Below are 20,561 nucleotides of genomic sequence, written 5' to 3'. Positions count from 1 at the left end.
ATTATAGAATTTTTCTATAACAATGCTTTAATACTTTTCCTTTTAACCACCTAAAACATAATCTTAAATTTGCCCTGTTAATGTTTGCAAATTAAATTCTTATCATTCTTTTAATATTGGCAATTCAGTTCATATTATATATTGGCAACTTACTGAATTGGCACCAGTATCTTACAATTACCAGATAGATATCTGATTTTCAACAAATCGTTTTGTAGGTAGTCACAACTGGTTTTATTTATTCCCAGTAAGGACTTTAACATTAGTTCAAGTGAGCTGACATATTTAAGGCCTCTTTCACTCCATTTAATGGTTGCATCTGGTTGGAGCAAGAATGATGACAAAGGTCTTGACCTTGGAACACTGGCTGGATTAAAGGATTCAAGTGGATGATGGAAGTTGTGGCTGGATTCAAGTGAGGGCTGAACAATGCTGGGATAAATGCTGCAGGGGGCAGGGGCGGAAGTGTGATATGAGGGGGATGAAAAGGGGTAGCAGTGACTAAATGCAGGGGATGACCTGCTATGAAAGTGGGATGTGCTGGGATGATGGCTGGCGCCAGGGGTGAAAATGTGATGGGAGCAAAATGTGGTTGAGAAAGAGGATGCAGTTGAGTTATTGGTAGGTGATTACTATGAGGATTCAGGGAAGCAGAAACAGCGATATGTTGGAGCAATGTGTGGTGGATGGTGGTTATGGAAGCATGCTGGTGAACTGGAACCGCCTGTACAGCTGAGGCTGGAGAGAAGGCAGGTGGTCCCGCAGGAGGCAAAACTCGAAGATGCTTTGCTAGGAGTTGTTTCTGCATATGCTGTTGGGCTTGTAGTTGAAGGAGCTTATATTTATCTATTTCATCAGCAGAAAATGTTATGGGCTGTTGAATTAAAGGGGGAGAGATAGATTTATGACATACTTCTAATCCATCTTCTATGTTGTCATGCTTTTGCATAGTTCTGTCATAATGAGAGTTTATGTTCCCTTGTACACAATTCATATGTATGGTTACATCCTGTAGTTCTAGATTTTTTTGGTCCTCTTTGGTCTCTGTTGAACTAGTAACACCAATATATCTATTAGATGGTAAAGCACCAGGTAAATCATATGGTACTGGGTCAGAGCTTTGAATGAAAGTTTGGACTTTACTAATCAAAGATTGTGACTGTTCTTTCTTTGAGTTCGTACTGTTTGGTGACTGAGACTCTGCTATTACCTGAATTAAACCTTGAGAAAGATGCTTAGCACAACCACTGTCTGTGAAAACAGACTCACTTGTCTGTGAACTTTTTGCTGTGTCCTCAGTAGTTCTTATAGATGTACGGGATTTATTATGTTTTCTTTTACTCATGTTCTGTAGTTTCTGAGAAAGAGACACTGCTGGTTTGGGACAGCCTAGTGGGGCAAATTTGAGTGTGCATTGAATTTGTGAACAAGCTGCAGATTCATTTTTACAGCTTGGTGAAGCAGTCCCAAAATTGCTTGCTAGCTCCTGACACTTCTTGGCTTGCACCCTTTCTAAAAGGCTCTTAGCTGTCAGTGGGGTTCTCTCTCCGTTTAATATGCTCAACTCTCCGCTTTCTGAAGGACCACTGGAATGATTTCTTAGAAGGCAGCTGATACTCCCAGTATCACACACCATAGGTTTTACTTCTCCCAGGTCACAAATATCAGAACTGTTCAAAGTTTCCTGACTTCTTTCATTTTTCTTTAGGTGATACGTGCTCTCTGTTGAGTCAGAGCCCAGTTGGCTGTCTTGAAGGCTCTGGCAAGGAGGTGGGTTTTCTCTGCTTCTCGTACAGGAAATTGGTGTGCTGGGATCACCATGGATCATTTTCCTGAATTTTGATCCCAGAAATTGCGGCTGATTTTTTCCCAGTTTGTATCTTTCCCTGCAGTAACCGTCTTTATGGTTTGAGTACTTTTCGGTTATAAATGACTCCCACAAGGGACCATTTCTAGTTCTGTGTGTTTCCGTCTGAAGGCAGTCGCTCTTCACCATCTCCTCAGGCAAGGAGAAGCAATTGTGCTTTTTGCGTTTCCGTTTGTGTCTTTCAACTGGGTTGCATTCTCTTTTACAAAAGTAGAGCAAATTACCCCTATTGAAAAGTGCGCTGAAGTCCTTCTCCTGCTCACTGTGGCCCCCTACTGCATAGGGACTAGAATCCCACTCAAATTGGTTATGATCTGCAAATTCTGACGGAGCTTCACAGGGAATCCGTTTATGTTTCTTTTTAGTCCTGCATTTATAGGGCATAAAAGATACCCCTTCATTTGCATTATTTAGAACTACTCTTTGGCAGCTTTGCCAATGGATATTTGACGATTCTTTCGATTCTTTATCATCATTATTCTTACCGCCTTCACAGTCCTTTAGAGAGATTTCAAGGTAAGCAGGCACTTGAGGATTTTTCATATCCAAATCACTTGTACTGCAATGATGTTCAGCCATAATTTGCTCAGAATCCTTCAAGTCCAAATTATATTTTCTCTGGAAATTTTCCCAATCTGGATTAATTTTAATCATCTTTGGTTTTAGAGATTGATTATCTTCTTGGATCATTTCATATTGGTCTTTGATTAAACACGAGGATTGGCTCTCTATTTTAGTCTTTCTCTTACAAGGTTTCTTCCCCAGTTCCGCTTGGAAGTCTTCTGGATCATGGTCATCCTTCGAGTTCCGAGAAAGCTTGAAATCAAAATATAATGGGTTGCAGCCATAAGAGATACAAGGCTGTGTTTTTGTAAAGAGCAAAAGTTCTGTAGGCCACTGGAGAGTGGTGTGGCCGTCCTTGCTTTGTACATGAAGAAAAGGCAGTTGTTTAGACTTCACGTCATGGAGACATGTTTCTCTTATGAGCCTTTTCATATTTTTGCTCACTTTTCCTGTTTCATCTAAAGATTCATCTCTGTTCTCAGTTCTGGGATTGTGACTCAGGTGTGTGGCATTGCTTTGCTCGCTTGGCTCTGGTGAAGGAAGTGCGTCCAGATGTTGGAGTTGTCTGGCATCACTGTGCTTGTAAATACATGGTGGGCTGGAAGCAGCATTTTCCTGGCTTGGGTGATTACTGTGGTTTTGCCAAGCATTCTTCCGTGTATTTGGAGATTCCTTTTCTCTGCTGGAAGGTGTAAATTTCACATCTGAATGATGTGTGCTAGATTTAGAGAATGAAGCATGAATGCCAAATGGATCTTTAAGAGTCTCACCAGTAGAGTCATTTTTGTCTTGCAAATTATTAATGCTAAAGGAGAAGGTATTGTGCAAAACACTTTCCAGATGGTGTGGTGCAATGTTTACATCTTTTTTAGTGAGGTGTGTATCCTTGTTTGCATATGTGCAGCACTTACATGTCTCTGAGGCTTGGTGTGTTTTATAAACTGGTGACTTGCTACAATCCTGATTTTCTTCTGTGTTCTCACTAAAAACCGAAGCAGAAGATTCTAATTTTAGATGCACTTTTTTTGAAAATGAAAATGATACGCCGATCTTGTGACTAACAGTGTTTGGGTCTGGTGATGTTTGTGACATTCGATTTCCAAACAAGTAACGTCTGTCTGTGGGCAACTGGTGTCTGTTTGGCATGATGGATCGCTGTTTATCAGAAATATTTCTGGAGAGACTTCGTCCTTTCAGGAGATGAGCACTCTTCATGCATGTTGCCTTTCTACCATTCTTAATTGGGAAGATTCCTTGCTCGAGTTGCTTTTCTATTGTTATTCTGGAAGCTTTGTAGGATGGTCCATTTTCAGAAACACTGTAAATACAACAAATATTTAAATGTTAAGACATTAGGCTTGCGATCTGAAATATGTGTGAACATTTCACAGTATTTGTGGATAAGCTATTTTACTATTTACGTATTGTATCTACGAAAGATAGCCATTTTATTGTGTTTAGACAACTCCATGTACCTAGTGTTTTATAGTGGTTATTTATAAAATGAATAAGTGCACTTTTAAAATAGGTAAAATATTTAGTAAGTGAATTTATTATGTTTGTGTTGTATTTATATCATAATGTATATCTTCTAGGTCTTCCTATTTTCTTGAATTACATATCTGTAACAAAGATTTTTTTCAGATCAGTGCCTTCACATGAAATGATAAATTGAATGGTATTGTAAACACTACTGAAGTACTGAAGTATTTCTTCAGTTATATTTTTTTGCATACATTTTGCATTTTATAAGTTTTGGCCCTTCAATTTCAAAATTATCTCATTTTTTTTCTTTTGGAAAGAGTTCTCCTTTGTGACCTGCCACCTACTCAGCTTTAATTATAGTAAATATGTGGTAAAATTACACATATTTACAAACCATCTCAGCACCTCTAGAGTTTAAAAAATTGTTTCTTTTCTCCTTTTTTAGTAACAGAAACACTTTCATTCTTTCTATCTTTTATGTATGTAAGCATCTTAATCTTTTAGCACTTTTTAAAAGGTTATTCCACTGAGATGTACTCATAATTCAAGCAGAAAACTGGAAGTGTCAACACGTGTAAGAAAGAAAACTCTTTAGATTAAAATTATATGACCCTTTAATGACCTAGATGTAACATCTCTAATACAAAGAGGGTTCGTAGGATAAAGATGATTCAAATCACAGCATTTAGCCAATTGTTTTGACTTTGATTTCCTTCTCCCCTCCCATGCTTGGCTGTATGTTTACACTTTCTATTTCTGATCTCTAGACATCATTATCCAGTCAGATATTCTTGAGCATAAAATAAAATATATGAGGTCACCATGAGTTGGAATCGACTCATTGGTAACTGGTTAAAATACTGAAAGGACTATCTTTCTCACATGAAGCTTAACTATAAATGGGGAGAGAAGTTCTTTGAGTGCATGATCTGAAAAATTATTTCTGTTGCCTTCTTAAGACTCTATGGTGAATTGTTGGTCTAGCGTTATTTTGGCTTTGTTCACCAAATTTAATTTGTTTTCTTGTATAAAAATATTTTTATATTGTAGAGCTACATCTCATTGTTGTTAAGTGTCAGCAAGTCGAGTGCAACTCAGAGCGATCCTACGAACAACATACCTGAATCCTGCCCTACCCTTATTTTCTCTGATATACTAGAGACCATTTCAGAAGTTACAATGTCAATCTATCTCATTGAGGGTGGTCTTCTCCTTTGCTGACCCTCTCTCTATCTTTTCAAGCATGGTGTTCCTTCCCAAGGAATAGCATCATCTAGATCTGAATCTCATTAGCTTCCTTTTTTTTTACACAGATATGCTTGTTTGATCCTATGAAAATTTACATGTAATATATAAACTCCCACAATGCCATCAAGTTGGGACTGACTCACACCTGACCCTCCTTGGCCAGCTTTCTCCTGAAAAGCTATTGATGACTTTGAACCACCAGAGTGGACTTCCTTTTGGGATTCTCTATGAACTATGTTAACAGAGCTCCCTGGAAATACATATGTATATGTTATTCAAGATTTTTCAAACTAAAGTCACCTTTTAAGACAGAGTAGAAAAGTCCCATAGGGTTTCCAAGGCTATTATCCTTTACAGGAGATTTCCAGGTCTTACCTCTCTCAGAGGCATGCATGGTTTTGAATACTGGCCTATTAGCTAGCAACTTAACCACTGCACCACCAAGGCTCCTTAGTATATACACATAACAGGTTTTTCAGGACAAAGCTATAGGTAAAATCATTTTGGTTCATTTGTATTACTTACATATTTGTAGCAGTATTTGTAGCATATTTGGGATGAAGCAGGTTATTTTCTTTATTAATTTTTTTATTCTACTTCTGATAACCAAAAGGTTAGTGGTTCAAATTTACCATCCATTCTCTGAGATTAAGATAAGGCAGTCTGCTCTCATTAAGATGCATAGCCTCAAACCTGATAGAGGTCCCCATGATTGGAATCTACTTGACAGTTGTGAGCAAAACTCAGTAGAATTTATTCCAAAGGTCTGGTAATAAGATGTTATTCCTCACTACCCTCTATATGTGGTTATTTTATTATTGTTATATTCCACTGCTATTCAGTAAGAGTTTAACAGTGGGTATAAAGATTCATGCATTTCTTGTCATTATTCTTTTGTGTTTCAGGAAAAGAACATTATATACTCTTGGCACTGTTCTGTGTATCTTCTTGATTTATGTTAATTTAAATGTTATTTTGTGTGCTACTGTTCTATCATTTATCTTTCTAGGAGCTTCTTTTTTTAATATTCTTTTAAAGATTTTTAAAACTCTGCTTTATTGTTTTTGTATTACTCTTGGTACTTAGCTTTCTGTCGTTAATTCTGTTCTCACTTTATAACCTGATCTACATTAACATTTGTAGTATTTTCAGTTTAGCATCTTATCATTAATCTTTAATACCTCTCATTTTCTAGAATTTAAATATTTTCTCTTATTATTTAAAATTTTTATTTATTTTTACCTTAAATTAATTTTTCATTTTCTCCACAAGTCATAATTTTCTATCTGTATTGTCTCAAATTATAGTTTAATATAAGCTTATATCTTAAAGTAACGTAAAACTTGAGTTTTTATAGTTAACTTTTTATTATAATACTATTCTTTAATTTTAATTTTATTTAATTTATAATGGCAACAATAATTAGGATAATGGGGTTAGGTGTATCAGAGTCCATGAGACTGGCTAAGGATAGGGTAGGATTCAGAGCTATTATACATAGGGTCACTATGAGCCACAGGTGACATGATGGCACAAAACAACAACTAAGAAAGTGACTAATTTTTACTTATTGTCTATTCAAATAGTTCTCCAAAATTATCATTTTTAGAAAAATCTACAGTTAGATTATTGAGTTCTTTCCAGTGCAAAAATTGTAGTTTCCAAGAGGAGAAGAAACATGACTTCTAGTAGCATCTTTCTTAATATCCGACATATCCAGTTCTTATACAAAAGGCTTTATGTTCTCAGAGTTAATGTTCTTAAAATTTTAAATTTAAGAAAAATTTCCTTATTAAGATGTACTGTAAGGTTCTATTGATATAGTTAGTATATATATATAATTATTATTATTATAGTTGTACAGTAGGAGAAATTTATGCCTATGTAAATTTCTCCCTTATAATAACTGGTCTTGATAAGGAACCAGTTTAGATTGAACAACCTTTAGTTATATTGCTAAGAAGACAGCCAATTATAAAATCCATCACCAATTATCTGCTAGCATATTTCTATAAGTTTGACTCAAAGTCTTACTATCAGTAAATTCATCTCACTTTCCTATGTTGTTGTTATGTACCATCAAGTTGGAATGAACTCATAGCTGACTCTCCAGTGAGTTTTCAGAGGCTGTAAATGACGTGAAGTAGATTGTCCATCTTTCTGCCATGGAGCAGCTGGTGGATTCCAACTGTGTATCCTTGAGTTGGTAGCACAACTCCTTACCACTAAGCCACCAGAGCACCCTATAGGATCACAGAAAAATCTTGTTACGTGAGTAACCCAACTTAGAATCTTTTTAAGGATAATGGATAAAAAGAGGTTCAGTTGGAAAAATAAATTTCACTTATCTGCATGGTTAAGTTTCAAAGACTAGGGCTTTATGTGAGAAGCAGTGTTATTCAAGAATGGAGTGATGCCTGCGTGCCTGTATTGGGAATGTCCTGCCAGCCTTCTTTCAAATTGATTCATCACTGCTTTGCATAATGGGTGGTGGTGGGGGCTAGTCTTCTAATACCAGGGTGATGCAAGTGTCCTTTCATTCCACGCCTAGGATTCAATCCCTTTGCATTCCTTATTGCGTTTTCAGGATGTGTGGTACTGGCTCATTCTCTCAGTGACACCAGAAAGTCTTTTATGACTTCCCCTGGGGCACAGGGCTCCCTGTCTTTCAGCAAGAGGACATTCGAGCCATAGGAGGGTATGTGTATGCTCTCTCCTATAGCCGCTACCAATCTTCTGCCTAAGCCTTTAAATATCAGATGAGATAGTTGAAAAATCAGCATGGTAAAGGAGGATTTTTAAAATTTTATTTCTTCCATGTGTAAATAGCTGCCAAAATAAAAAAGAAAATCTTTAATGATTCTATAAAGTGATTTTCTTAGTTCGTGAAACTGACTGAATGGAGCGAGTGGTTGGCTGGAGGGGAACATAACAGAGGAGAGTAAAAGAACTTTTTTTTTAGCTCTGTATTCTGCATACGGAAAGCTAGGTCCTACTTGTGGTATTTTGGGGGGTCTTGTTTGTTTTTCTTTCACCTTTTATGTTGTTAGACTGAGAACTAAAGAACCAACCTAGCTGTGGCATAGTTTACTGTTTATTTTTTGTTTTTGTTTTGGGGTTTTTTTTTGTTACTAAGTCTTCAGAGAGACAGTCTAACCTTAGCATCGCGAATCTCTTGACTGGGAAGCTAAAGTATAATTTTTAAACCATCACCAAGATTCTTCTGATGTTTCTCAGAGGAAAATAGAAACTGGATCTATAGAAATACAGAAGGGTGAAAACTCTCTAATAACACTGAAAATGATGTTTAAGGCTACTCAGATTTGCTGTTGTGTATAGCTTAAAGGACACATGCCACTCTTTATAGCAAGATTTACCTACGTTTTAAAGTATCTGACTTATTGCACCATATAATTAACCTCTCCAGAAATCACATTTTCCTAGATTTTCAAATGCTAATCTGACAATAATAAGGCTTTTCTTTTATAAGTCTTATTTTGACAAAGACTGAACTTTTTTATTGTTGATATAGTTAAATAACATATTTTAAGTGCCTTGTTTTGTAGACTGGTACCAAAATACGTATTCTGTTTCTGTGAGTGTATGAGACTTCAGAGCATGCATTAATTGATCTTTATTTTCTCTTTATAGAAAAAGAAATAAAGAATATAATACAAGTATCTTTTCAGTATCTTATAAGGTAATTATTATAAGACAGAAGTATAAATACATGAATATTTGCAAGTTCAAAATGAACTACATTTTTCTTATAAATGATTCTAAAAATTATTTCCTTGGAAGCAAATTTGAAGTCCAATATTTTGTAATAATAGAGTTGAGCCATTCATTCCTAAGTTTATTGTGTATTGTTTTTCATTAAAACAACAGGGGTTCCAAAGTCTGACACAGAGCTATAAATTTCACAATTCACCAGGTTGCTGTCAACTACATTAATTAGCTACATTAGTGTTCCACATTATGATTCATATGAACACAATTCACAATCTGTAAACTTAATTGAGTTCCAGCTAACAGTCTCCTCACTTTGAAATGCTGAGCAGTTCCAGCAGTATGTGAAACTCTTTTTCAGCTACAAGAACATATTAGCGGAATGCTTGTTATATTATAATTATCAATTTAAACAGCACTGTGTAGTAAATTTAACTACATTAATTACATCTTGTTTGTCATCCAGACAACAATAATGTCATTTATTCTTGATTCAAGTATGCACAAGGGAATGCATGAAAGATTTACTCCAAAAAGAGACATTGTAATTATAGCTTGTAAAATTATTATTATAAAACTTAAATTAGAAAGGAAGTATATCTGCCCATTTAAATCAATGGAATAGGATAAATGTTGATATTTTAAAATCATTCTCAGACCATTTAATTAAAGACCACATATAACTAACACGCTGGGAAGGGGAAAAAAACCCCAGATACAAAAAGTAATTAATTTAGAAACCTTTAACTATTAGGAACATGTGCTCTCAGATAGTTGCTGATTAATTATAATTCATTTACATAGTTACAGGGCAGAGAGTCAATTTATCACAAAAATTCCCCAGATGAGGAAAAGAGTTTTGAACCATCACATACACCTCTAATTCTTACCATTCGGACTTCTGCCTCAACTCAGCCAGTTGATGGAGACGTTTAAGTGCTTTTTCTTGTTTCTTCTCATCTTTCCATGACTTGGAAGCTACATTTCGAGCAAATTCCCGCTGCTTTAATTCTTTCAGTCTCTGTAGGAAAGAAGAACAGAAAAGATACTATAAATAACTAGCATATTCTTTCCCATTTGCTGGAGCCCTTATTGCACTTTGACCTGGGTAGATAGGTGACATTCTGGATAAAGACAAGAAAAGTAAAGATACTGTGTTCTGCTCTGAGATAAATTAGTAGATGAACGTAGTTGTCAACTGAATAGTTTATCTAACCTTGTCAATGTCACTGCAGAAGTGTGGCACAATGCTGGATGCCAGTTCATGTTGGAACCACTACAGATACACAACTTGAATCCACTGACCCACTGTGTGCCCATGGAAACCCAAGTGAGAAAAATACACATATATAAGCAGCTATGATGGGGGAGGAGATACAGAATTTATTTTTCTCAACCTAACTTACTAGCTTCTTTATCTGTAGAATATTCTTACATTCATGAAACATACTGGTTTATAGGAGCTTGTTTCTTTAAAGACAATGATAATGGTGGAAGGTTTTCTTTTTTTTAAGTTTATATGAGATAAAATAATGATAAATATCTAAATGAGATATTTATCAGATGGAATTTCTTCATTATGTTCAGAAATATGTAAGTGGGCCAAGGATTTAGGCAGAGTTTTGAGGTTTCATCTTGCTTGATTTAATTAGCCTACCACTTTTTAAAATTAATCTTTTCTCTAAAACTATTGACTTACATGCAAATCCAATGCTGCTCCTTATGTGTTTGTATATCTACTGTAGAATCTGCCACTAGGCACTTCTAATAATACTGAACAAATTGAGAAAAAAACCACAAACAAATGAGCATCTTGGGGTTTGGGACCTAATCTTAAACTGGGAATGCACTGGAAACTTAACTTCTCTTAATGCACACAAAGTGATACACAATTATCTTAAAATTGCATCAGTTCAAATTTATTTATATTTCTCTAAGTGTAAGAGACTTTCTCAAATAGCCTTCAAGTAATGTAATCATGCAGTGGCCAGCTGTTTCCCATGGGCAGAACAAAGGCCAAAACACTTCATGATCATTAACTTCTTTCTCATGGGAGAGGGTGACCAGGTAAGTGTATCTGAGTGAACTGAAAACAAGTGAGATTAGCTTTACAATGGGAAATATCCTGAAGAAAGAGTTTTGCATAACTATAAACAGGAAATAGTAGAATCAACCTGAATTTAATATTTGCAAGTATTTCAGAATCTTCCTCAAAATTGAAAATTTAAAAAAAAACAAAATTAAAGATTCTCACCACTGGGCCAATTGGCAGCATCATTATGGATGGTGAAGAGATTGAGATTGTTAATTTTTAGTTTGCTTGGCTCCACAATCAACACTCTTCGTATCAGAAGCCAGGAAATCAAGAGATAAATTGCACTGGGAAGTTTGGCTGTCAGGAACCTCTCCAGAGTACTGAAAAGCAACAACGTCACGCTGGAGACTAAGGTGTGCCTGATACAGGCCATAGTCTTTGCAATTGCAAGCTATGAGTCAGAGAGCTGGGCAATGACTAGAAATGATAGAAAGATAATTGATGCCTTTAAGCTGTGGTGCTGGAGAAGAGTGTTGAACATACGCTGGACTTGTAGGAGAACAAACAGGTTTGTCCTGGAGAAGGTAAAACCAGGCTGCTTTTTTTGGAGGCAAGGATTCGGAAGCTTCATCTGACATACTTTGGACATGTTGCAAGGAGGGACTAGTCCTTGGAGAGGGATGTCATGTTTGTGAGGGTGGAGGAGATGGATTGATTCAGTCACTGAGGCACTGAGGGTAGCTGTATCAGAGACAATAAGGTTGGCACAGAATAGAGCAGGGGTTAAGCCTCTTGTACATAGTGTCACTATGAGTTGCAAGCGACTCAATGGCACATAATAGCAACATGTTATGGGGGAGAGGGGAAATTATCTCCAAATGACAGTAGAGAGGGGGCACTTTTGTGACCTAGTGGGTGAGGAAATGTGCTGCCAACACTAAGGCAGGAGGTTTGAAGTCATCAACTTCTCCTTGAGGGAAAGGTGGGCAGTCTCCACCCAAGGGCATACTGCCTCTTAAAACCTCCTGGAGGATAGCTATGAGTCAGTTCCAAATCAAAGACACATGACAATGACAGAGAATCCTTTGAATTGCTGCGTTAGTCAAGAATACGGAATATCCTAGGGTCTGCCCATACACAAACAAGCCTGTCTGAGAAGAAGGATGACCAGGGTGCTCTTTCGAGGCAAGGTTGGTGAATCCTTGTTTCACATACTTTGGGCATGTTGTCAGGAGTCCTTGGGAAAAGACATCATGCTGGGAAGGTGGAAGGTCAGTGAAAGAGAGGAAGCCCCCCAATAGGATAGATTGACCCAATGGTTCTAACAGTGAGTTGAAATATGTGGCAGACAGTGAAGATGGCTCAGTACAGGGTAAGGTTCAGATCTATTGTTTGCCAGTTGCAGTGAGTCATAATCTACTTGATAACATATAACATCAGCAACAAAAGTAGCCCAGTAATTAAAGCCTTTTACTGTTGAGCAAAAGTTCAGGGGTTTGAACCCATTAGCAAAGGTTTTACTTTGTGGCTTACACTTTCAAGAAAGAGATTATAAAATTCCCATTCCTACTCACACACTGCTTCATCTCCCAAGTGCATCATAACCAAGGCCCTGGTAAAGACCTTTTGGAAACTCTGATCCCTCATAAAACACAGTTCAATTGTATTTATGAGAGAGAACTTCTTTGAGGAAGATAAGGTGGTGTTTTCACTCTATTATCACTGAACTAAACATATAATATATTCATTTAATTTAGTGTTACTAGCATGCACAGAAGCCTTACTGGTAGAGTGGTTGAGGCTTCATCTGGTAATTGAATGGTCTCTAGTGGCTTAGTGATAAGAAGTTGCACTGAAATCCCAAATTGATGATTTTCAAATACACCAGTTGCTCTGTGGAAGAAGGATGGGCAACTCTTCCTGTGAGATTTACTGTCTAAAACCAGTTGAGGGGTCAGATATGGGTCAGTTTTGACTTACCAGCACAAGGCAAAAGTCATTCTGCCAGAGAAAGGTGGTTGAGTCTGCTTTCTTAAAAATTCCAACTTTGGCAACATTATGGGAGGTCCTACTCTGTCCTTGAAGTTTGTGAGAAGTTGGGATTTTTTTTAATAAGGAAAAAAAAAAGTTTATTAGGTAAAGGAGGGAAAAATATGATTCCTCATTAAGTTATCCAGAAAATAGTAAGTTTCCAGAAAATGTCTTTCCCATGAACAAACAAAAATTTACAATAATTTTGGTCCAAGATATGTTTTTCCTTCTTTATCATATGAAAGATGGATGGATGAAGCCGAATCTATGAACGAGTGTACTTGCCCCAAATGTGCAACATAAATAAAGAAGTGATGAACAGAAGACTCATAACCAATACTGGAACAGGGCCAACTTTGAGCCCCTGTGAATCCTCCGTGTATAATCAGCACGTTTCTACAAGTGCCTGCTGAAGTCTTGGGGCCAGCGCTCCGCAGCTAGTGTATTCCCTCTCCTAGTTGGGGGATCTTGCCGCCCAGGACTTCACTGCTTTGCTGGGAGAACACCCTGCAGAACCCATGTTAGTGCCACTGGGGGTCGGATCAGGCATGTTGGAGACTGGGGGGTTGGAAGGACCCTAGCAGCAGAGCAGCTCTCGGAGCCGGTAGCTGGAGAGACTGCTGGAATTATCTTTTTAAGGGCAACAAATATGGATAAAATATAAAGACTTAATAACCAAAATAAACGTAAATTATCTAAATATATAAATCAAAAGACTAAAATATCAATTTAGGTTAAAAAAAAAGACCCAACACACCAAAATACACATTTATGCTGCCAACAAAACCATGTAGTTAGAAGCAGTGAATGCAAAAGGCTAGGCCACAAGGACGACAGAGAAAGCTGGAAGGGATAGACTGTTCAAAGACAAAGTTGCTTTCAAAGCAATATTTTCATTCCAATAACTTGACATTCAGATTAAGATTCTGGTTTATTTATGTTCTAAGTGAATGATCTTTTCAGAAATCCTTTCTGCAATGACTTTTTTAATGGGATATTGAGACTTTCTTCTCTATAGACAAATATTCAACCATAAATCTTCAGTGTTTAATTTTCTTACTACAAACCACTTTGGTATATACTTTACACAAAGCCAAGACAGTGTGGTATTTACTTACTGATACTATTGAGCATTAAAATATGTTGTAAAGGAAATTTTATAGAGTTCATACCTAAATTCAGATGTTTAATTCTTAAATTGTTTAAGAGGAACTTATCAGTGGGTCTTGCAGAAAAGAGGTTAAGGTGGGTAAATAATAAAGAACATGGACTTCCAGAAGGATTTGTCTGGGAGACAACCCAATATAGTGATACAGCATTTTCATGACAGTCAAGTCTTCATTGTATCTTTACTCACTGACTTTGATACTCCAGGTAAATCATTCAATCTCCTTTAATCTCAGCATACCCACCTTGAACTGGTCAACATAGCTTGCATATATGCAGATAGCGTGTTTTGGATTATACTTACAGTCAGGAATGGTAAAGCACAAACCACAGTGTCTGGCATACTGTAAATGCTCAATAAAGGTGAACTATTATCACTTGAAAATCCGAAAAGGTGAGATTTTTATGGGACTTGGGATATCAAGGTGAGCAAGAAATCACAAATTTACTGACCATGTAGACCTGTTATAAGTGAGTGTTTTAGTGACTTTTGTCTGCGTAGTTATAAAGTCTGGTTGATCGTTGTTGCTAAGTGCCATCTAGTTGGCTCTAACTCAGTAATCCTATGAATGACAGATTGAGACTTTGACTTATTCTGCAGTATCTTCGTAATCTCTGTGATGCACAATCTGATTTTTTCACAGTCAGTGAATCAATCCATCCCCTCTACTTTTTCCAGCATGATGTCTTGTTTCAAGGACTAGTGTCTCCTAACCATGTGCCCAAAGTATTTGACACAATACTTCACCTTCCTTGACTTAAAGGAGCACTCTGATTGTTGTTTCTATTAAAAAATATTGACTTTTCTACTTGACAGTCCATGGGATATTCAGTACTCTTTACAATACCACAATTCAAAGGCATATTTTTTTTCTTTATTCAGTGTCCAGTTTTCACATGCATATGAAGCAATTGAAAACACCAATGTTTGGCCAGACACACTTTATCCTTGCTTTATAACACTTTAAAAAAGTAATTGACAGAAGACTTGTGCAATTCAACATGTCTTGATTTCTTGACTGTTTGATTTGAATCTTTTCTCCTTGTGTCAGAATGTTGACAGCAATGAGGATTTTTGTTTTCTTGATATTGAAGTGAAATCCATATTGAAAGGTATACTATTTGACATTTTGTAGTATATCCTTCATGTCATCTTCACTTTTTTCAAGCAAGGTTGTGCCATTTTAATAACAAAGGTGGTTGATGAGCCTTCCTTCGTCTTGATGCCACATTCTTCTTCCTAAAGTCTGGCTTCTTGAAAGATTTTCTCAGCATACAGATTGAGTAGAATGGAGAAAAGTAACAACTCTGACATACATCTTACCTGATATTAAGCCATGAAGTTTTCCCTTGTTCTATTCAGACCACTGTTTCTTGGTCTATATACACATTGTAAATGAGTATACATCTCTGAAATTACCATTATATCAATGTTAGCCATAATGTGTTATGATTCACAGAATCAAATGCCTCAGCATGGTCAATAAAATTCAAGTAAATATCTTTTAGATAATCTCTGCTTTCAATCAAAATTCATATGGCATCAAAAATTATATCCCTTGTTTCATAGCCCCTTCTGAATTTAGCTTAAATTCCTTATAGGTCTCTGTCAATGTTTTCTTCTAGCCATTTATTTAATAATAACTAGTAAGATTTTACTTGTATGTCATATTAACCACATTGTTTGGTAATTGTTTTATTCTGTTGAATCATTTTTTAAAAGTAACAAATATTTTCTAGTTGGCCAGACAGCTGTCTTTAAAATTTCTTGGTATAGACAAATGAGGTAGTTTAGGGCTGCATCTATTTGTTTAAACATCTCAATTGATATCACTTCAATTCCAGTAGTCTTATTTGGGGTCCACGCCTTCAGTACCACTTGGAACTCTTCATTTACCATTAGTTCTGATTCATGTACTGACTCCTGAAATGGTTCAGCACAGACCAATGGTTTAGTTAGTCTGTATTTCTTCCATTGTCCTTTGAAGTTTCCTACATCATTCAGTCTTTTGCTAGTATGTTTAGTCTTTTGTAATGGAGAAGATAGGAAAGTAAGACTACTGGGAATATTATCGATATTGACATACTTTAAATTTAAGTCTAAAAATGTAAGGTTATCTGTTAGGAGCATCATTTAGGGGCTGGCTCTGGTGGCTTGGTTATAAGAAAGCACTGCAGTGCTAACTCAAAAGCATGCAGTTCTGACCCACCTGCTTTCTTTCTATGAGAGAAAGATGGGCAAGTTCGTCCTCTGCGATTTAGTGCCTCTGCAAAACTGTTGCAGGATCAGCTATAGGTTGGTTCCAACATGAAAGTATGTAACAACAACATTAGGAGATTAAGTGGCATTGTGTGTGGCAGGTTGCACTGTTAACTGTGAGACCAATGTTTCAAGTCCACAAACTGTTCTGTGGATGGTTTACCATCTTGGAATCCAGATGGAAGGTCACTGTGAATTAGAATCAATGGGCTGGTAGATGTTTACTAGTATAGTCAGTGGATGCTATTCAGATATTAACACAAACGTCAGCAGTTTGGACCCACTATCCACTTTGAGAGAGAAAAAGGAGGCAGTTTGCTCTTGTAAATAGTACAGCCTTACTTACAACTCTATGGATAGTTCTATCCTACAAGATTACTATGAGTTAAGTAGTATTGAAACTTATAGCAATTGGTTTATACACAATATTACTTTACTGCTTTATTACAGAAGAAGGGTTTAGAAGGGGCCATGGAACCAGGAATATAATTGATTTTTTTCAGCTGGATCCTGGCTGAAAGCAAAGACTACATAAAGGTATTTGACTGTGGATAATAGCAAACTATGGCTAGTATTGAGAAGAATGGGAATCCCAGAACACTTACTTATGCTCATGTGAAACCTATATTTAGACCCAAAAAATGTCGTCTGAATGGAGCAAAGGGATATTTCAGGGTTTAAAATCTGGAAACTTGTGCATGAGGGTTGTATCCTTTCTCCATATCTATTCAATATGTATGGTGAACAAATCGTTGGAGGAGGTAGATTCTATGAAGAAGAAAGTGACATTAAGATACAATGAAGATGCACCAACAATCTTTGCTTTACTGATGACACAATCTTGCCTACCGAAAGTGAGAAAGACTTGAAATACTTGGTACCGAAGATCAAGGACTGTAATCTCCAACAACGACTGCATCTCAACATCAAGAAGACTAAAACCTTTACCACAAAATCAATAAGCAACATTATGAAAGATGGAGAAAAGATTGAAATTGTCAATAATCTTATCTTACGTGGATCCACAATCAACACTCTTGGTACTAGTATGTATTGCATTGGGCAATTTCACTGTTGGGGAACCTCTCCAAACTACTAGGGAGAATTATGTGACTTTGAAGACTAAGGTGTGCTTGTTCAGTCCATGGTCTTTTTAATCAATTGCCATATGTCTGAGAGCTGGGCAATAACTAAAGATGATAGAAGAAAAATTGATTTCTTTGTGCTGCGGTGTTGGAGTGGAGCACTAAATATCCCCAGAGCAGCCAAAATAACAAATAGAGAGGTCTTAGAAAAAGTGTAGGTGGACTGCTTATAAAAGGCAAGGATGATGAAGCTTCCTATTTGGGGCATGCTGCTAGGAGAGGCTATTCCTTGAAAAAGGACATCATCCTAGGAAAGACAGAGGGTCCGTGAAGGAGAGGGAGATCATCAATGAGGTAGATTGATATAATGACTGCAGCAATGGGCTCTAGTGTGTCAGAGATGGTGAGGATGGTGCAGAATAGGACAGCGTTCAGATCTATTGTTCTTATATCTGACTACACCATGAGTCGTACTCACTTTGATGGCACCTAACAGAAGAATGGATTTTTTTCTTGCTTGAAATAATTTATAATATTTTCTAGAAGCATTCATAATTTCTGTAAGTCTTTAGGTCATAGGTTAGAACAAAAATGATTATGAATTAAAAGATAATATCCTGTCACATTTTTATATAAATATTATTTAAATTCTGTGCATAGTTATTAATTCTTTACAAAATGTGTCTCTGCCAAGAAAAGAAGTATAAGACTAGATAGCTAGAATATAGAAATAATTGTGTTTAAAATAGGAGATATTTAGTCATTATATATATGCAAACAAACATATATATGTAAATATTTTTAGGTTTGTATGTGTATATACACACACATATATGTATTTAAATATTTTTTTAAAATAAGATTCTTTAAAAAATGGTTTTCTTGGCCTTTGAAGGAGATAACTACCTTAATCTTAATTCAGATAAAAAGCAATGTGGTAAACAGCTCATTCAAATGTCAAGTTAAGGAAAGAACAAGTAATCCCCACACATCTTCTTCAATCTTATAAAATGCTTTGTATTCTCTCTCAGGTACAAGTAAAAGAAAAGCTTTTATAGAGCTTTATTTTTCAGAATACATTTACAAAATAATTGAAATTCAATTTTCTTCTTGAGTTTATTTTAAAAGTAGAAACCAAGCAATCTTTATTTTACTACCTGCCAACTCTAAAGTGTGGCACATGCTTTGCAAGTGGCATTCAACTGTGAATAAATACATGAGGAAGCAGATTGATCAGGTCAGTAAGTCTCTATGTGGTTGGAATAAGAAAACTCCCAATATTATTGCTTACTAGTCTGAACATGCACGTGAATATCTGCCCACTTCCGCAACCACTCTCCGTTCAACTTCACTGAAGCAGAACGCACATGTGAAACGAATTTACTCAAGTGTCTGTGCTTTCCCCCCTCTATTAAATAGAATAAGTCCTACCATCTCTGTACTTTCTATCCACAGATCCCAGGGCACTTTGCAGGTATTAATGTGTTTCTGCAGTAAAGTAAAACCCCAATGCAAAAGGTTGAAATTATTAACCTTGTTTTAGAGATGAAGGAACACACACACCGAAGGTTAAGTGAGTTGACACAAATGACAGATCAAGGAAAGAACTGTGACTTGAAAACATAATGTCTATTTTTTGGTAAGAAAAAGGAAAAATGGAAAGAGATTTTGTGTAATGTTACTGTTTTGTGATGCTAAACGCCTGCCCACTTTTGAAAGAGTTCACTGTTTGAAATACTGCCATGAAAATGAGTTGAAAGATTTACTGCCTGTTAGTGTGTCATACTATGGAAGCTTGAATGTTACTGTGATGCTGGAAATGATGCTAGTGGTATTTCATGCACTAGCAGGATCTTATGTGGTGGACAGGTTTCAGCAGAGCTTCCAGACTAAGACAGAATAAGAAGAGCCTGGAGATACATTTCTGAAAATTATCCAAACATTGTTAGATATATTGCTGGAAGATGAGCTTCTCAACTTGGAAAGCAAGGGGAATACAATGGGGCAGGCAGAGTTGCCTCATCGAAGTAGATGTTGTAGGCCTCAGCAAGTCAACCATGCCTCATAGTGACCCTATGAAAGGCAGACATGCACCCTGCAGTATCTCGTGCCATCCTCTTCATCTCTACCACACTTGTTACAGTCTTTGCGTAAATCCATCTCGTTGAGAGTCTTCCCGTTTTGCTCACCCTCTACACTTTCAAGCATGATGTCCTTTTCCAAGGACTGGTCCCTCCTAATAACATGTCCAAAGTATGTGTAGTTTCACTACCCTGTCATCTTTATTAACTGCACTGAAGACATTGGCAGAAATGTAGGCTCCTTAAATGGATTAAATACCAATGAACATGTTGCAATAGAAAGAGATAACCCTGCAGGTACTCGCTAGTCTATGCCAAGAAATTTGGATGGCAGCTATCTGGTCATCAGACTGGAGGAAATCTATGTTTATTCTCATTCGCTAAAAGATGATCCAACTAATGTGGAAATGATTGAGCAATATAATGAATAGGACATGCAAGCAAAATCTTTTCTGGGAACAAGGTTGTATTATTTCCTAATAGAGTGTCACAAGAACAATGACTTATTATTAATAGATACTATTTTCTCTTTCCTGTGTTCCTCCTCCCGATGACTTTTCCTGTGTATGCAATATGCCTCTTCGCTATTATCTGAGGTGACTTCTGCCAGTGCGCAGTTTCCAGGCTTCCCCTCTGCCTAGGGCACGCTCTCAGCACCTCCTCCCAACGGCTTTTCCTGTGTTCTTCCTCCCGATGGCTTTTCCTGTGTACCTGTCTATCTGTGTTTATTGATTATGCAAAGGCATTTTACTCTGTGGATCATAACAAACTGTGGCTGACTGTGAGAAGAATGGGAATCCCAGAACATATACTTGGACCAAGAGGCAGTAGTCAGAACAGAGCAGGGTAACACTGCATGGTTCAAAATTGGGAAGGGTGTACGCCAGAGATGCATCCTGTCTCCATACCTTTTCAACATGTATGCAGAGCAGATTATCTGAGAGGCTGGGGTCTATGAGGAGAATTGTGGCATCAGGATTGGTGGAATATATATTAACAATCTGCGCTA

At 36.8% G+C, this 20,561-nt stretch overlaps 1 protein-coding gene across 1 annotated transcript in view; it reads right to left on the bottom strand.

The window, feature by feature from the left end:
* Window positions 1-262: 262 nt before the first annotated feature.
* The window catches only part of ZNF804B (zinc finger protein 804B), a 133,808-nt gene continuing 113,509 nt past the window's right edge, over window positions 263-20,561 (bottom strand). The window contains exons 3-4 of the mRNA XM_006891490.1: window positions 9,784-9,914; window positions 263-3,749 (exon numbers count right to left, since the gene is read on the bottom strand). Coding sequence (XP_006891552.1) covers window positions 263-3,749; window positions 9,784-9,914 — 3,618 coding nt within the window. The remainder of the gene's footprint in view (window positions 3,750-9,783; window positions 9,915-20,561) is intronic.

The sequence above is a fragment of the Elephantulus edwardii genome, unplaced genomic scaffold (assembly GCF_000299155.1).
Source record: "Elephantulus edwardii isolate Elephantulus edwardi_28Jun2011 unplaced genomic scaffold, EleEdw1.0 scaffold00098, whole genome shotgun sequence".
Classification (NCBI taxonomy): Eukaryota; Metazoa; Chordata; class Mammalia; order Macroscelidea; family Macroscelididae; genus Elephantulus; species Elephantulus edwardii.
The sequence above is the reverse complement of the archived record's forward strand: the minus strand, read 5'-3'. Positions and strand labels throughout refer to the sequence as shown.